Genomic DNA, 15,559 nt, shown 5'->3' on the forward strand with positions numbered 1-15,559 from the left:
CTTTATGGTAAAAGAAGGGAAAGTTTCTACCTATTACTTGTCAATTCTATTACTGTCAATTCAACAGCTCAGGTTGTTTCTGTATTTTAAATGCTCAGCCAACGTTATCAATAACACATTTGGAGAGACCATCACATTAAAATAACAAGCATGTTATAATAATAAATTTTAAAAGGCAAATAAAGTGGCATAGAAAACTTTTAATTAAGCTGTACTCATTTCTGTTGTCTAGAGTTGCTTACGTATTTAATACAGAACTGTCCACCGCATCAAGACAAAAGACAGTGCAATTTCTTATGTTGCTATCCCAGGCAAAATTACTCAATTGCATATCTGGCAGATGCATGCCTACAGAACATACTTTAAGACGTTAACAAGCCTCTAGGACATAGCTTTTGAAGATCAGTCAGCACTTGCATGCCAAGATTGCATCTTGGAGATAGCAATAGTCGTACAAAATGTCATTTGGCAAGAGCTGCAATTTCTGCCTGAGAGCCTCGGTAAGCAACAGTAGGTGCTACATGCCAGAAAGGAACTTTATTAAAAAGCTAAGGAGGAAGTACTGAATGCCTGCTGCTAGGTTATTGGGAGGGAGGAAAAAGAGGGAATCAGTTCTGCTTACAAGCACCTTAAAATTTTACAATTAAGATCCTAAGTAGCTTAAGCTTTAAAAAGCGGGGAGGGAAATGCGGGTAGAGAGGGAGAAGACTACACTAAAAGATAGTGTTAATATTAAAAGAAAGCCTATTTAAGTTAGGCTGGAAATTAGACATGGTCTTGCAACAGCTTTCTCATTAGAATACATGTTATAAAAAAAGGAGTTAGCTTTAAAATAAAACATAATCCATTTAGGAAAGATTTGAAATGGCACCAGAATTAGCAAGGCAATAGCATTTACAACACAGCAGGTCCCCTCCAACCCTTGACCTCCAGGAAGTTTAAAATCGGATATTATTAGCATCTCTAAGAATAGACATCAAAGATTTACCATAGTCAGAAGTGGTGGCTGCAGCCCTGAAATTACGTTCCCATATGTGCAAGCTCCCTCTGTCAACTTCTCAGAAAACAGGATAGTATATTTTGTCTCAACCACCTTAACGTGGACATTGGAAAGTTTAATTCATTCACAACAAGTGAGAAGTCTAATAATATCTTTCACTTTTAATTTTATTTAAGTCACCCAAATACTCCTCCAAAATAAAATATATAAACTAGTCTCTGTACTGACGTCTGAAAGGGACAAATAAAATCCGTAAGTGAGACCAAAGTTTTCTTACAGCATCTAAGCTGATTTTAGGTCATTCAGTTATCTCGCACAAAGCTACATTCTTATCCTGGAATTGCAGGGCAGACATACACAGAAACTGAAAACAGCTAGTGTAACTAAATTCTCAAAAGATCCCACTGGTAAACCCCTCCAAAAGGAAGAGTGGGGAACAGGAGATACATATGCTACCATCTTAAATGTTCTGCTCTGACTGAGATCTGGTACACAAGTCCTGGTGATATATTCAGTGAAATATCTAGGAGAGATGCTTATTGAGGAAAATACACTACGCAGTAAGTTCTTGTGCTAATTATCAGTTGATTCCATATTGATAGAGACAAATCAGTACCATGCAATCTTTTTATCTATAAAGAAAACAGGTAATTGATGTTTTCCTCGAAGCATTTAAAAAGCAGGCACATAATTGCCACCTCCAAACCTGAATCAAAAATACAAAGTTACATAACCAGAGTTCAATGACAGTTTTTGTTTTTAAAGCAAGGAGAACATAAGTGACAAGCTTGTATCACTGATCCTACTCAACACCCACTTTACAAAAAACACACTTCCCTCTACTATAACAACATTTAAGGAAGAATGTGAAATTCAACCCTGCTCTGCCATTAACTGTAGAACAAAAAATTAATTCCATTTAACAATTGAATTTTACTACAACTCTCTTTTCAAGCAAGACAGCAATATGACAGTGTTATGAACAAATGTTAAGCAGGCATTTACAAAAATAAGCCTGCCTTGTTAATTACTTCCTAATAAACTTTATTGACAGCACTGCATATCAAAAATATGAACTACCTAGAAACAGAATAATATTGCCCTTCCTATCTGCTAAAACCACCTTAGAGCTAGTTTTGAGGATCTTCGAAGTGAAACGCTGCAGGTATAAAAACTGCATTTCAACTTCTTCAAATCGAAGGCGGTGTGATGTTCTACAGCTATTTGAGCTAATTTAGGACTGGGCTGTCTCAGTCTCACCCTCCTGCTTCTTCTCACCCCCATTTCTTGTGCAACATTAAATGGTGCTAAGGCAATTTTAACTTATGCTAGTGCAGAGGGCTGATCAGAAGAAAATGAAACATGGGTTGGAAGTATAGGGAAGAGCAGAGGAAGTCATCAGGACCCTTACCTTGCTAACTGATCATGTGAGCACTGGTACCTACATATGGGAGGAAAAGGGAACATAGAGCCAAGGACAACCACAAATGCCCTGACTTACAGAGCCATATGCCAAGACACAATACATATGTTCAGAGAACTGTAACTAACGCTTCCACACTAGCAATTACCAAGAAACTCTGATACTAGGTTTCAGAGAAGTTCCATGTTCAAGAGCTTTAAACACCTAGCTAGTCAAAAAAGTTGTAACCATTCTCCTTTAAATGGTTTTACTGTTTTTAAGAAAGAATAAGTGAGTGAATGATAGAGAATTTTGAACTATTATTCTATGTTTTGCACACTAAAGAAAAAATTGAGACCAGATACGATGCACCCAGAGGTCCTAATAGAGCTAGCTGATACTTTTTCAAGGCTACTCTCTATCATCTTTGAAAGGTAATGGAGATTAGAGAAAGTCCCCTATAACTGAGAAAGACAAATGTCATACCCAGCTTTCAAAAGGGCAAGAAGGATGACCTGAGGATCAACAGGCAGGTCAGCTTCACTTTGGTTGCTAAGAAAGTCATAGAGCAAGTCCTTCTGGAAGCCATTTCTATACACATGAAGGAAAAAACAGGGACTAGGAATAGCTGAGATTTAAAAAAAAAAAAAAAAAAAAGGCAGCCTAATGAGCCCAACTGCCTTCTACAGTAAAATTATTAGAATCTATGAAAAAGGAGAGAGCTGTATGTATCAAAGCTGGGTCATTACAATCCAAATGGGTGGGCCACTGAATGGATGAGAGACTGGCTGGGTCACTGAGCTTGTAAGTTGAAGTTCAGTGGTTAATGACACTGGAGGCTAGTTAAAAGTGAAGTTTCCCAGAGGTCTGTATCGAGACTAACGTGTCTAATATTTTTCCTTATCAGTGACGAGAGGTGAAGACAGAATGTACCCTTATCAGTTTTGAGGATGACACCAAATTTGAGGGGGAATGACTGGTATACTTGAGGACAGGACCAACAACCAGAGACACAGAAGAATTCACTGGCAGGAATCTCATGAAATTCAACAAGTACAAAATCCTGTACTTTGGACAGAAAAATCCCTGGCACTGGTACGGACTAGAGAACAACTGGCAGAGCTGCAGCTCTACAGAGAAAAACATGCGGGTCCTGGTGGAGAGCAAGCTAAACATGAATGAGCAGAGCACTCTCACAACAATGCGGCCTATATACAATGAAGCACACTATACTGGATCAACAAAAGCCCAGCCAGTAGGCTGAGGAAAACGATTGTTTCCCTTTACTCAGCACTCATTAGACCACATCTGGAACACTGCAACCCATTTGGGACCCAGCAGTACATGAAAAATGATAAACTTGAGTGAGTCCAGCAAAGATCCACCGAGAGGGCCCATGAAAAGGGCTGTAGCACAAGACTTGTGAGTGCAGGCTGAGAATTTGTTTAGAGTAGAAGAAACTTAGGATGCACCTCATAGCAGCTTTACAGTATCTATAAGGAGGTCATTAAGAAAACAGAGCCACATTGTCTTCCGAGATGCAAAGCAAGAAGAAAGGACACCTCAATTGTCAAACTGAAACAGGGGAAGTTTGACATGAAATGGGGGGGTGGGGGAGGTGGGCGGCAGAATTTAATGCAGGGACAGCTACGGATAGGAACAAATTGCCCAGGAAGACTGCAAAGATCCTGCTGGATAAAACCCTGAGCAACCTGGTCTGAATTAAAAATTGACCATGTTTTTAGCAAGAGGTTGGACTACATGGCCTCCTGACATCCTTTCTAACCTAAACTACTCTAGGATTCTGTAGAACTCACGTTATAGCATGACACATCCCCAGTTAAACTCCTGTAGAATCATAGACAAAGGCTCTACTTCAGGATTTCAATTTAGAGATGGACAAAAGAAAGAATATAACAGCAATTAAGTTTATTACATTTACAGATTTTTGCTGTTTGTTTTTTTGTTTTGGGGGGAGGAGAGGGTTGTGTTGTTTTTTTAAATGTCACCAAAATAAAACAACTGTCATGGACTGCAAGGTACCAGACATTTCTACTCCTGTTCTTATTATTTTTTCCTGTTGCCAGAAATTTCCCATCTACTTTGTCACTTCTGTTGCTTCCATATATCTACCTATAAAGGCTTTATGATTCTATAGTCATCACCTTAACAGTATTTTCCCCTTCCCCCAATTACACCACCTATATTTAATCTTGACCAAGTATTTTTCCACAAGCTACTGACTCTAGATTTTCCCAGCACATCTAAATTTGTCAAAGACATTAACATTTAAATATCTGCAAAATACATTCCACAGTGCAAAAGCACAACTGTTAATAAAGAAAAAAAAAAGTCTGACTTCACTGAAGAAGGAATCAATATGAAACATTGGTTACAATCAGAAAAGATTCCCTTCTTCACTAAAACAATAATTTGAATTCCTACTAAGTATAGCAAGAACTATTATATTCGAACATGAGTTAAAAATTAAAGATAGAATGACTGTTCATAGACATCTCAAAATCAAGAAGTGTTTCTAGCTATGTGTTTTGAGCTATGCAAATTTGGTCTGCGCTCAATGTAACAGAGGAATAACATTGGGAAAAGCCATAGAAACAGCTCAAAATAAGGAAACCCATGAATTCACATTGGGATTAGCATTAAGGAGAAGGATAATTGCCATCAATTCCAGGAACAGGCTTCTGATTTTTTTCTACACTACCCTTAGACATACCAATACAGACCTCTCTTCCCTCCAAGTCTTGGTTAAAAGAAAATGCCATTGGATGCAACAGAAAATAAGTCACTTAGTGCCTTAAGGTACTTCTCTTACCTGTTAGAGAGCAAGAACTTCAAACCATTACCAATACTGCTCTCAGCATTTTCTGTCAAAGGAACATGCTCCAGACATCAGATCACAGAACTTAAAAATTAATTCACATTTTGCTTAGAAACACTCAATGACATCTTACACCCTCAACTTTTTAAACAACTTCTGAAATCCAAATTGATTGCAACAATGTGTCTCTATGAAATTTCCACCTTCACAGATCAGGATTTTAATACTACATATATCCACATTCTAATAAGAAACAAAATATCTAATAAAATACTCAATTATACCCAGAATTATTAACACAATTAATTTGCTGATGGGACTTTTTATTCAAAATTGCTCATGTGACAGCATAACATATCAACACTGGACAATACAAAGAGGAATCGCTTCTTTGTCACCTTCATTCAGAAAAAGATACCAAAGTTTTGAAGAGTCTCGAAACAAAACTTCAAGTAAAATCAGAGACAATAAGACTTACGTAGTTAAATGACAGTATTAGGACAAGAAAAGAGAAGTAATCATAAATATAGCCTGCCCGTTGGAAGATTTCCAATCATCAGAGTAGTGATTATTAGGGAAATTAGGAGCGGAAATCTAAGTAGTCCTAGCTTGCTACTTGATCTAATTTTGGAGGACCTGACATATTTGCCAGTATGGTGAATAATCACAGAGATTAATTTTGGGTGTGCTTGGCTAGCTAAGGAATCACAAATACAAAGTTTTGGTCTCTCAGACTTAACCTGAAGCCTGATCAAACTGTTCATTAATACCTTTTCCAAGTGAGAGGTATCATTTAGCAGCCCTTATATGTTCAGCTAGAGTTTAGATTTCAAAAGCTGTTTTGTTCTCAAAAGATCACAAAACATGAAAACACGCTAATTCCATAACATACTGAAAACAGACAGAGAAATCTATATTCTAGCAGAATATTTACCACTAACAAACAGGACGAATTCCAGTTCTGTTTCATCTGAAAACTAAACAGCAACCAGAAGTTTTAATTACTCACCAAATAAGCATCGTCACAAACTAGAAAGCACAGGTATAAGAACAAGACTGGCAACAGTATAGCAGCATACTTTACTTTCCTACCTGCATGAAACAAGCTTGAGTATTTTCTTGCCTGTTCAAACAGAAAGAGACAGACTGTTCTCTGCAGCACTAAAGAGAACATGTTTCCCAATCCTTTAGCACCATTTAGTGGTTATTCATTTGTAATGCAGTTGTATATATAGAAACAAATAGAATTCTATCTTCCGCGCTAGAGAGAATTAAGAAAGGCTAGCATGTACCATATCAGCATCCTAACCTGTGAATGGCAGCTTAATATTGCATAATTTATTCATTCATTTGAAAGCATTCAAATCTGTAAAGTGTTTAAGACAAGGAAGAAAAACATACACAGCAATGTCAGGAACACGTAATATTTATATTATTCTGAGCTTCTTTGAGTAAAACCTGTTACATATTGACAGAATTCTATTTGGGTGCAATCACACCATCAACTCTCAAACACCAAGGCCTTAGGGATTGCAACTACCTAATTCACCACAGATTCAACCAGAACAAAAGCCGTTATCTTTTCACAATACCATCAAGAGAGAACAAAAAACTTAATTCACTCTTTTTACCTTAATTCTCCACTTGAGACTTTTATTCCTACAACACAACCATCATCACAATCCATTGTAAAAGGAATCTATTCTGGAAGACCAGACAAATAAGACATTTTAAGGAAGTAAATTGATGATCCTATAATATTACTGTCATGAGATAACAACAGACAATGATGCAGTTTTTCAAGATATAGCAGTTTAATAATTCACTTCTCCAGTCTTTCACCAAGGCTGCATATACACACAAAAAAGTAGCTGTTTCTAAAAAATAAAATGCAGCAGTTTAAACTCATTGTTTGAGAAAATCTTACTTCACCTGCAGAGCAACATCGTATTGTCAATTGCTACCAGATCCTTCCGGACAGGAGGAACAGACAGGAACAGCACATCAACCGAGAGCTGATGTTATACCGCAGAGTTATACACCACACAGTAGAACAGCCCGGTGTGGGGCAAGATTATTCCAAGGCAAAACTAGCCAATAACACATTCCCAATAAATTATCAACACGAACTCCGAGAAGACTGTTAAATTGGTTTAAGACTGCTCAGTTCCTCCCCCCCATCGCACACGCCTACATACTACCATTGAATGCGCCTTTCAGCACGTTTCACGTTCCAGCTTTCAGTTGGCAATGACAGAGACAGCTACCTGAATCTGCCCAGCGCAACCATGAAAACACAAAGCTCTACCCTGCTTTAAAAAGAAAGAGGTTTAACTTTGGTTTAGTTTAAGCCGTTCCCTCCCTTGGAAGGCACTTAGACAAAGGACGGGCAGAACAGCCTCTTCAAGCCCTACACGCAGATAGGAGAGACTTTCCCCTCCCCTTTCCCATAGCCTCCTGGCAAGACGGAGAACCAGGAGAAGAGGCAGACTTTCCTTCCCCCGCCCCCTCCTGCCGTATCACGGCAGTCTGGAGAAGAGAGGTCTTTTCTCTTCTCTCTGCCACGGGCCGCGAGCGGGGGAAGGGAAGGAGGGAGACAGACAAGAAGGATGAGTCACCCTCCCACCGAAGCCCACTGGCAGAAGCCGGGCCGAGGGGGAGAGGGACAGAAGCCAAAGCTCAGAAGGGTCCAAGCCGGGCCTCACCAGCCCAACGCGGCGCAGTCGCGAGAATTAACAAGAGACAACCTTCAGAGGCCCCTGCGGCTGATCCTCACCCGGCAGCACTCACCGGGCCCCGCTGAGTCGTGACGGTGGTCGCCATAGCGCCTCCCTCGGGCCGAGACCCTCCCTTCCTTCCTTCCTTCCGCCCCCCCAGGCCACCGCCGCCGTCGCTACCGTTACTGCTCCAACGGCCGCCGCTAACCGTCACTCAGCGCGAGGCTGCCGAGTCAGCTGACCCCGGCCCCGCCCCCAGCGCCGCGCGTGCCTGCAGCAACGCATCCCTCCCCCGCCCCTTCTGGCGGTTTCCAAAGCCGCGCCGTGCGCATGCGCCAAGGGAAGGAGGCGGGGCACGCGGGGATCGCTCCTTGCGCTTGCGCCTGTCGCCCTACTGGGAAGGGAAGAGCGGGAAGCGCGGAGCCACTCCTGCGCATGCGCGCTCCCGCTCCGCGGCCGCCGCAACGGAGCGGAGCGCTGCGGGGGGCGCCGCAGTCGCTAGGGGGCGCCGCGCCGCCGGGGAGAGGCCGGGGCGGGTACGAGGCGGGTACGAGGCGTCGGGGCCGACATCTTGGGGCGGGAGGCGCCGTCCCCCGCCGGCCTGAGGCGGGCCGCCCGCCGCGCGGGGAGGCAGCCCGCGGAGCGCTCCCCGCTGGGTGTTCTGCCAGCGGGCGCGGTGTGTGTACGGGAACGGCTGTTCGCCTCGCCCAGCCTGTCCCCTGGACAGCTGGCCCGCTCTTAGTGGTGTTCCGAAGCGGAGACCGTGACCTCCTTCAGCTTCCTAAGCAATTGCAGCCCTTTCCAGAAGAACAAAAGCGGCTTTAATATTCATCCGAGGGCTGCTTTGGGAGATAAAATCTGATCATTTCAAAGCCTATTTAAATAACATAACTGTTTCCTGTTGTTAGGATTTGCTGCATGAATTTAGCCCTTAATTAAAATTCTAGCGCAGATTTTGGCAGCTGGAAATAGAACAGTGCAATTAGGAATGCTCCAAATATAGCACCAGCTTTTTTTTCCACAGTGCCCTAACATCTACTTGGAGTGGGAACGGCCTCATCTTTTTGCTTGTGTCTTGATACTCAGAAAAACGAGTACTACAGGATATAATTGATTGGGAGCCATTGAAGGAATACACTTGATGCCAGCTGTAAGTCAAGCAGCCAGCTGAAGAGAAAGGCTGTAACGTTCCCTCTTACCCCTATCAATCTGCTGCAAGCAGAATTCAGGTCAACCTACAAAACCATTAAAGAAACAAATCATCCTTCCTTTGTTCCTACCACTTAGAAAAGAGACCAAACCTGAAAAGACAGGGATTTTTTTCTGAAAAAAGACAGGTAAATTCACCCTCTTTTTTTTTTTTTTTTTTTTTTTTTAAGTCTCTAAACAGTCTCTTGACATAGGGGTTTTTTTGCAGGGAGAAGGGGTTAAGTTTCTTGGAGGAAGCTAAAGGGACTAGATTTTTTTCACTGCCTCTTGTATAGGCCTTTCAGCAGAGATAGTGCACTATATGAAGGGGCAATGCAATGTAAAATTAAGCTAAGTGATTAAGAACATTCAGCATCTTATAATGTCAGATACGTGCCCTGTCTGTACAAAGCTTGTGGACTGATAGTGTTACATCAGTTTATAACAAGTGCTATCCAGATGTAGCCTCTTTCAGGAAACTCTCCATTTCTTTGTACTGTATATACATGCAACCGAGTTTCAATGATGAAATGACGGAAGTTTCTTGAGCCAACATGGTTAAAACAGTAAGTAAACTCCACAGAGGTAAGGGAAGAAGATCGATGCTTATCTGCATAATTACAGCCTTGCCGCCATGAGGGCAGGTTGGAAGGAAAAGAGCGTTAACAAGCCTCATTGCTATTCTTATGTCTATAACCACAAGAGCTAGAAAATTAGTTTTAGGTAAGTCATGGGCAGTTAGTTTTACTTATGTGGATTTCATTCTAAGACCTGGTCTAGTCCCAACAATTTCAAAGAGACTAGACATGAGAAAACATTATTGTCTCTATACAATTTATATTAACAGAAAAAAGCAGTAATGTTAACTCGAGATTCTTGAGATTTGTTTTCCTCATACAGAGATAGGCAGTGACTAGAGTGAACATTGTGCCTTCCTGACAGCACTATCATTTTCTAACTGCATCTTTTATTTTCCTGTTTTATTATTATTCCCGGGAAATCCACACAGAATCTAATCACTTATTTTTATCTATGCAGTAAAGGATCTGGTGTTAAACAAGCCCCCGCTCTCTCTAGGGTGAATTAGTATCTGAAGGTGGCCTGGAAGCTCTACAAAAATACCGGCTTTGCCATCTGGTGGACATCCACAAGAACAGCAAGTAGCCTTCGACCAGGAGAGACAGGTGGTTTTGTTTCCCCAAGTGCGATATCACCACAAATAGGGAGCACTGGTGCAAAAACATTAGGCGAGGCATCTGATGTCAATGTAGTAATTAAAGTGGGAATGTAAGCCATGGGAAAGGTGAGAGAACAAAAGTCATAAAACCCTGTTATTTGCAACATATGGGCATCATTAAAGAAAGGTTGAAAGGTAATTAAAGAAGCTATAATGACAATAAATTGCATTTATATTGTAATAAAAATTTAGATGTCAGTTCTTCCTGTATCATTCCTTCATTCTGATTCCCAGTCTCTTCTCTGTTCTTCCCAGTTATTCATCTCTTCACCTGTCCCTCCCAGAATCTCCCCTACCCAAATCTGCCCTTTTTTTCCATTGACCCATCTGTTCTTTCCTAAATGCTTCTACCCTTTTTGCATCTCCTCTCCATCCTCTCTTTTGCTTTGACACTCTGTTTCATCTCCTACATTTTTCTATTTAACTTTGCTTCCTACAGATAATAATAATTCCTACAGATTGTCATAAGCCCCATATTCCCTGAAATTTCACCTGGAGCTTTCTGTTCACATTTTTTATAACCTCATTTCCTTGCTCCCAGCTACTGGCTGGGTAAGAGGCAATGCATGTTTCTGAGATCTCCATGCTGCTTCCCCAATACCAGGCCAAATGCCAAAGATGACTATTACCTTTGCTGAAACCTTTGCCTGGTGGGGTCACTAATACAGTTTATTTTCTGTAACCAGTTGCCTATTTTTATGAAATTTCTAAGACCTTACTATCTCTGAAGACATTAAGTAAAAATTGACTGAAATTGGGCAGCAGGTTGGAGATGTGTAGAGACAAACATAGTCCACATAGTGTGGTTGTTTGAAAATTATCAAATAGGCATTGTTCCCTAAGCTGGCTCCAGAATCTGGAAGTGTAGATACCACCTATGCTTTTCTTCATAAAAACAGAAACTAATGTCTCACGGCGCGGAGGAGGGGAGAAGAGTAATGCACATGATGCTGTCCTCACTGAAGAACAGTTACAGCAGAATTCCTGCCAAATTAACTTTGTACTTGTTCACAAAACCAGAAGGGACACTTCAAAGGCTGAGAAGAGTCTGATGCTATGGGGGGAGTGAGGGAACACGAAGCTCAATGGGATAGCATCTAACTTTTGGTAGGTATTTATTTAGCACTCAGCATTGGGGTCTAACTCTAAAACTGAAACCTGTCAGATCTACAAAAATGTCAACAGCAGTAATTAGCGTGGTGAGAGCACTACATTTGTACCTCTTTAATAGTGCCCTTTTAGGAAGGTCAGGCCTCCCAGTTTATTTAGGTAAGATACATAATGGAATCCTTCAGATAGGAAGTGGACTTCAAACTGTTTGTTAGCTGATCTTTCTCAGCTCACAAGTGAATTGTGTGGTTACATTTTATGCCATTTTTTCTGTCAACAATGAGTATCTGTCACGATACTGGGGGATTTCCCACAGTCATTTAAACCCCATTTGTTTATTGTGGCTTACAAAGGCAATGAAGTCACAGGAATGTGTTTTAAAATGCACTCTTAGCTGAACTAAAGCTGGGGCATAAAAGCAGAGTAACAAATCACGGCTGTGATTTGTTTAGTTCAAATATATTCATCTGGCCCTGCAGAGACTGAAGAAGAATCTCACAGCGAACTAGCAAAACAGGTTTGGGGTTAAGTTTATTATAAGAATATAATATAAGAATATTGTGGAATGGCTATGCATTGCTTACATCACTGGCTTGGGTCTCAGGCAAGATCAGCCCTTTTTGCCATGTCCCCATAGGACTTCAGATGCCACACAAAGGTACAATTCTGCTGCATGGGAAAAAGCATCTTTTGCAAAATGCAGAGCCCAATTCCACCATAATTTCTTATGCAGTCTCCCAAAGCTGACTTGAAGTTAATAGCAGGCGAGGGTGACAGTGGAGAAGGCCAAAGGGATCCACTGCACTGTGGATCCAGCCCATACCAGAGTGGAAGTGCAGAAAAAGGAAAGGGATGTTGCAGGCTTCAAGCTGCAGAAGAGCCCTTGGAGTCCTAGTGTGCCGAGCACAGCTACTCAGGATGTACGTGGCCTTATATAGGTGCTAGACACAGCACCAAACACACAACAGAGTGCAATGCTAATCTTTTGTTCATGGTACCAGCTCGAGCTTGGTGATGTTCAACAGAGCTGAAACAATAACATGGAAATCCCAGATGGCATTCAGACTGGCTGTAACAAACAATAATTTCCACTTCAATAGCATGCAAGGTACTCACAGTGCACTGCAAAACTTTAATTAATCCTCACAGTCCAGTTGGGATGCAGAAGGATTACATCCCTCAGCACGAAGGAAAGATAGCTCCAGCGTGAAACATGGCAACGCGGTAACAGCACACATCAACATTACCCAGGAATTTCAGCCAGGATGCGTACTGCACTGAAACTACATGGGAATTCAATCGGATAGGCTGAAGAGAGAAAGAATTAAATACAAACTGAAGCTCAAAATAAGTATTGCATCCCTCCCGACACCAGGCCATGAAACAGAGATGTTAAACAGCAGGCAACTTATCACCATTGCAACCACCACATAATTTCATACTCCAGCGTTACAGCTACTGATTGAGCTAGATGAGTATTGGCAAAAGTGTTGTTCGAGCAATTGCGGGGGATTCTAGCAGAAAAGCCGAGAGCACAGCCGAACAGCTAATAAGTGGCTGTTCTTCAGTCACACTGCACTCAAAATAGCTTTCCAACAGAGGAAAAGCAAATTCTATTGGCTTCAACACCTGGTTGAGCAACTTAATAAGGACAAAATGGAAAGTTAGAGCTGAATCATTATTTATTTTATAACTACATCTTCATCACACAGTCCACTCCAAAATGGGAGTTATTTCATTTCAAATCAAGCTTGTGCCAGGTTTTTCTGTAGGCTCATTCAGCACAGAGGTGAGGAGAAGGTTCTTTGAAAACAATTTCAGACAGCAGCTGCTTCAGAGGAGGAGAGCAATCTACAACTGTAGGAAGATTTTTTCCCTTCTCTCCAGTTCCACCATGCTTTTCCTGAATTGTATTTAAGTGTATTTTTAATGCACCATGAAACTTGTAGCAGTGCAAAGACTGTATTTAGTGTTATTTGGGTAACATGTTGATTTCCAGACAGCACTTCAAAAAAGATGAGCAAACAGTTATGAGAGCAAAATGTGTCTGTCCTGTCCACAACAGACACAGAAAACAGCTTGTTCCTCTCACTGAAATTACCATTTATGTATTTGAAAATGGCTATTGTTTTACCTCTTAGTTTTCTTTTCTCTGAAGTTCAGCTGTTCAGATGAATGTCAGTCTAAACTTAACCCAATTCCTTCAGCCTTTCCTTATATTTTTATGAAGCCTGATAACTTTTGTTGTCTTCCTCTGTTTTTTTCCCAATAGGACCGTACCTTCCTTGAAGTATCCAAAATTGGACACAGCATCCCAGCTGGGGCACAGACAGCTCCAAGAAGAGCTGGAGAATTACTAAATGTTTTGTAGGTGATAACACTGGCTATAGATTGCAGTAAGGTTTGCCTTTTTCACAGCAGCATAACATTGTTTACTCCTGTTCAGCCTGTGATCTATGTTAACATCCAAATCTTTTTCTGTCATGCTGTTACTTAGCTTGTCCTTCCTCGCCTTATGTTTAGCAGTTCATTATTCTTGTCTAAAAGTGTGGTGACCTGTTTGTTTTTATCAAGTTGCTTCCTCTCAACTCCTCCTGAAGTTGTTCTACAATGTATACCTGTTATGTTTGATTGGCAAAAATATCTACCCACAGTAATTGTGAATAAATCAACATGTTTGTTTATTTAAAAAGAAGCTGCTCTCTGCTCTAGAGAGAAGTCTAGCAAATGAAATCTTCACATCTTTTTTATTGAATCAGATTATCGTTTTTTTATCTATCTATCTAGATTATTTCTCAAATAGGAAAATTCCCTGCTGCCTCATTTTTAAAAAGACAGAATTCAGAAGTCATTATTTGAAAAGAAAGACTAAGGCAACTTAGATTTTGGCATTATATTCCCACGGAAGGAGGACATGCGGCATTCTCAGTTGTGATATCCATAGTTGTACCTAGTACCATTCCAATCTGTGAGTAGATATTGCAGGAATCCTGTTCATATGCTGTACGAGTTTCCATGTATTTGTTTCATTTTTTGTTTGCTCTTTTTTCTTTTCTTTCCTCTTTTCTTTTGTCATCTTTTCTCTTTGCTTTGCTTTGGTTTGCTTTGCTTTTCTATTCGCTTTTCTTTTCTTTTTTCTCCAAAAAGAAAATAAATATGTAGAAAAGTGAAGGAATTGTTTTTGTCTGCTCACCAAATTTCCCCTCACCAAAATATAAATTAAAACACGTTAGGAGAAAAACGATAAAAAATAAAAGTGCAATGACACAGGAAGAAGCAACAACTTCCTTCAAGAAGTTATGGGTATTATTTTAGACTAATGCTAACAAGCCTAATTTTTTTTCAGATTTCTTCCAAATACTTCATACTCAATTTGTTCATACATTTCCCATTTGATCTAATATTTTGTGTAGGCACAAGTAGTGCAAATGTGAATCTCTGCTCTACAGAACAAACATTTCCCACTGGTTTACATAAGGTACAATTCCCCACACTCATAGTAATGGGCAGAAATTCTTTCTCTCCCACTCCATCCCAGGCAAGCAAACATTGCTCTTCCGCTTACTCAAGTTCATTATAAAAATCTTTGCTTATATGCAGCAAAACACAGTTTTTCTCCTTTGTACTTTAGGTAATTTGTTGCTCCTCCTCAATAACAAGATACACATGCACATCAATATGCTCTCTCTCTCCTCTCTCCAGCTGCTGTTTTTTCCAGAATAAGCACCAATTTTTTGTGTGTGTAAAAGGATCGAGGGGAGAAGGAATTCTGCAAGTTAAATGTTGTACTTTTTCCCACTGGGTACTTCAATTTTATAGATATTAGTTTTTATAATTAAAAGTGAATATTAAGAGGACCCTACAATAATAATGTCTTTCAATAGTGATATTTAGCGGGTTCTTTCTCTGGTTGGTTCTCCCTCTGTGTCTTTATATTTGGTGCCTAAAAGTGCCTGCAAGGAAATCATTATTTTCTGTTAGATGTTTAATCACAAACCTTGCAAGGAAATTTGCTGTTTTCCGAACAGTGCAGAACTAACTTCATTACCCCATTAACATGCTAGAT

At 40.5% G+C, this 15,559-nt stretch overlaps 1 protein-coding gene across 2 annotated transcripts in view; it reads right to left on the bottom strand.

Moving 5' to 3' along the window:
* TOLLIP (toll interacting protein) overlaps positions 1–8,176 on the bottom strand; it is a 29,161-nt gene extending 20,985 nt beyond the window's left edge. The window contains exon 1 of one of the 2 annotated variants that reach the window (XM_082318139.1): positions 7,989–8,077. Coding sequence is in view for 1 of the 2 variants with exons in the window: in XM_082318138.1 (XP_082174264.1) it covers positions 8,032–8,064 (33 nt within the window). In the remaining variant the exon portion in view is untranslated. Of the gene's footprint in view, positions 1–7,988 lie in introns of both variants that reach the window. The other variant, XM_082318138.1, reaches the window with a different exon arrangement.
* Between the last annotated feature and the right edge of the window lie 7,383 nt (positions 8,177–15,559).

This window comes from Platalea leucorodia (genome assembly GCF_965183815.1).
Source record: "Platalea leucorodia genome assembly, chromosome: 7".
In the NCBI taxonomy this organism is placed as follows: domain Eukaryota; kingdom Metazoa; phylum Chordata; class Aves; order Pelecaniformes; family Threskiornithidae; genus Platalea; species Platalea leucorodia.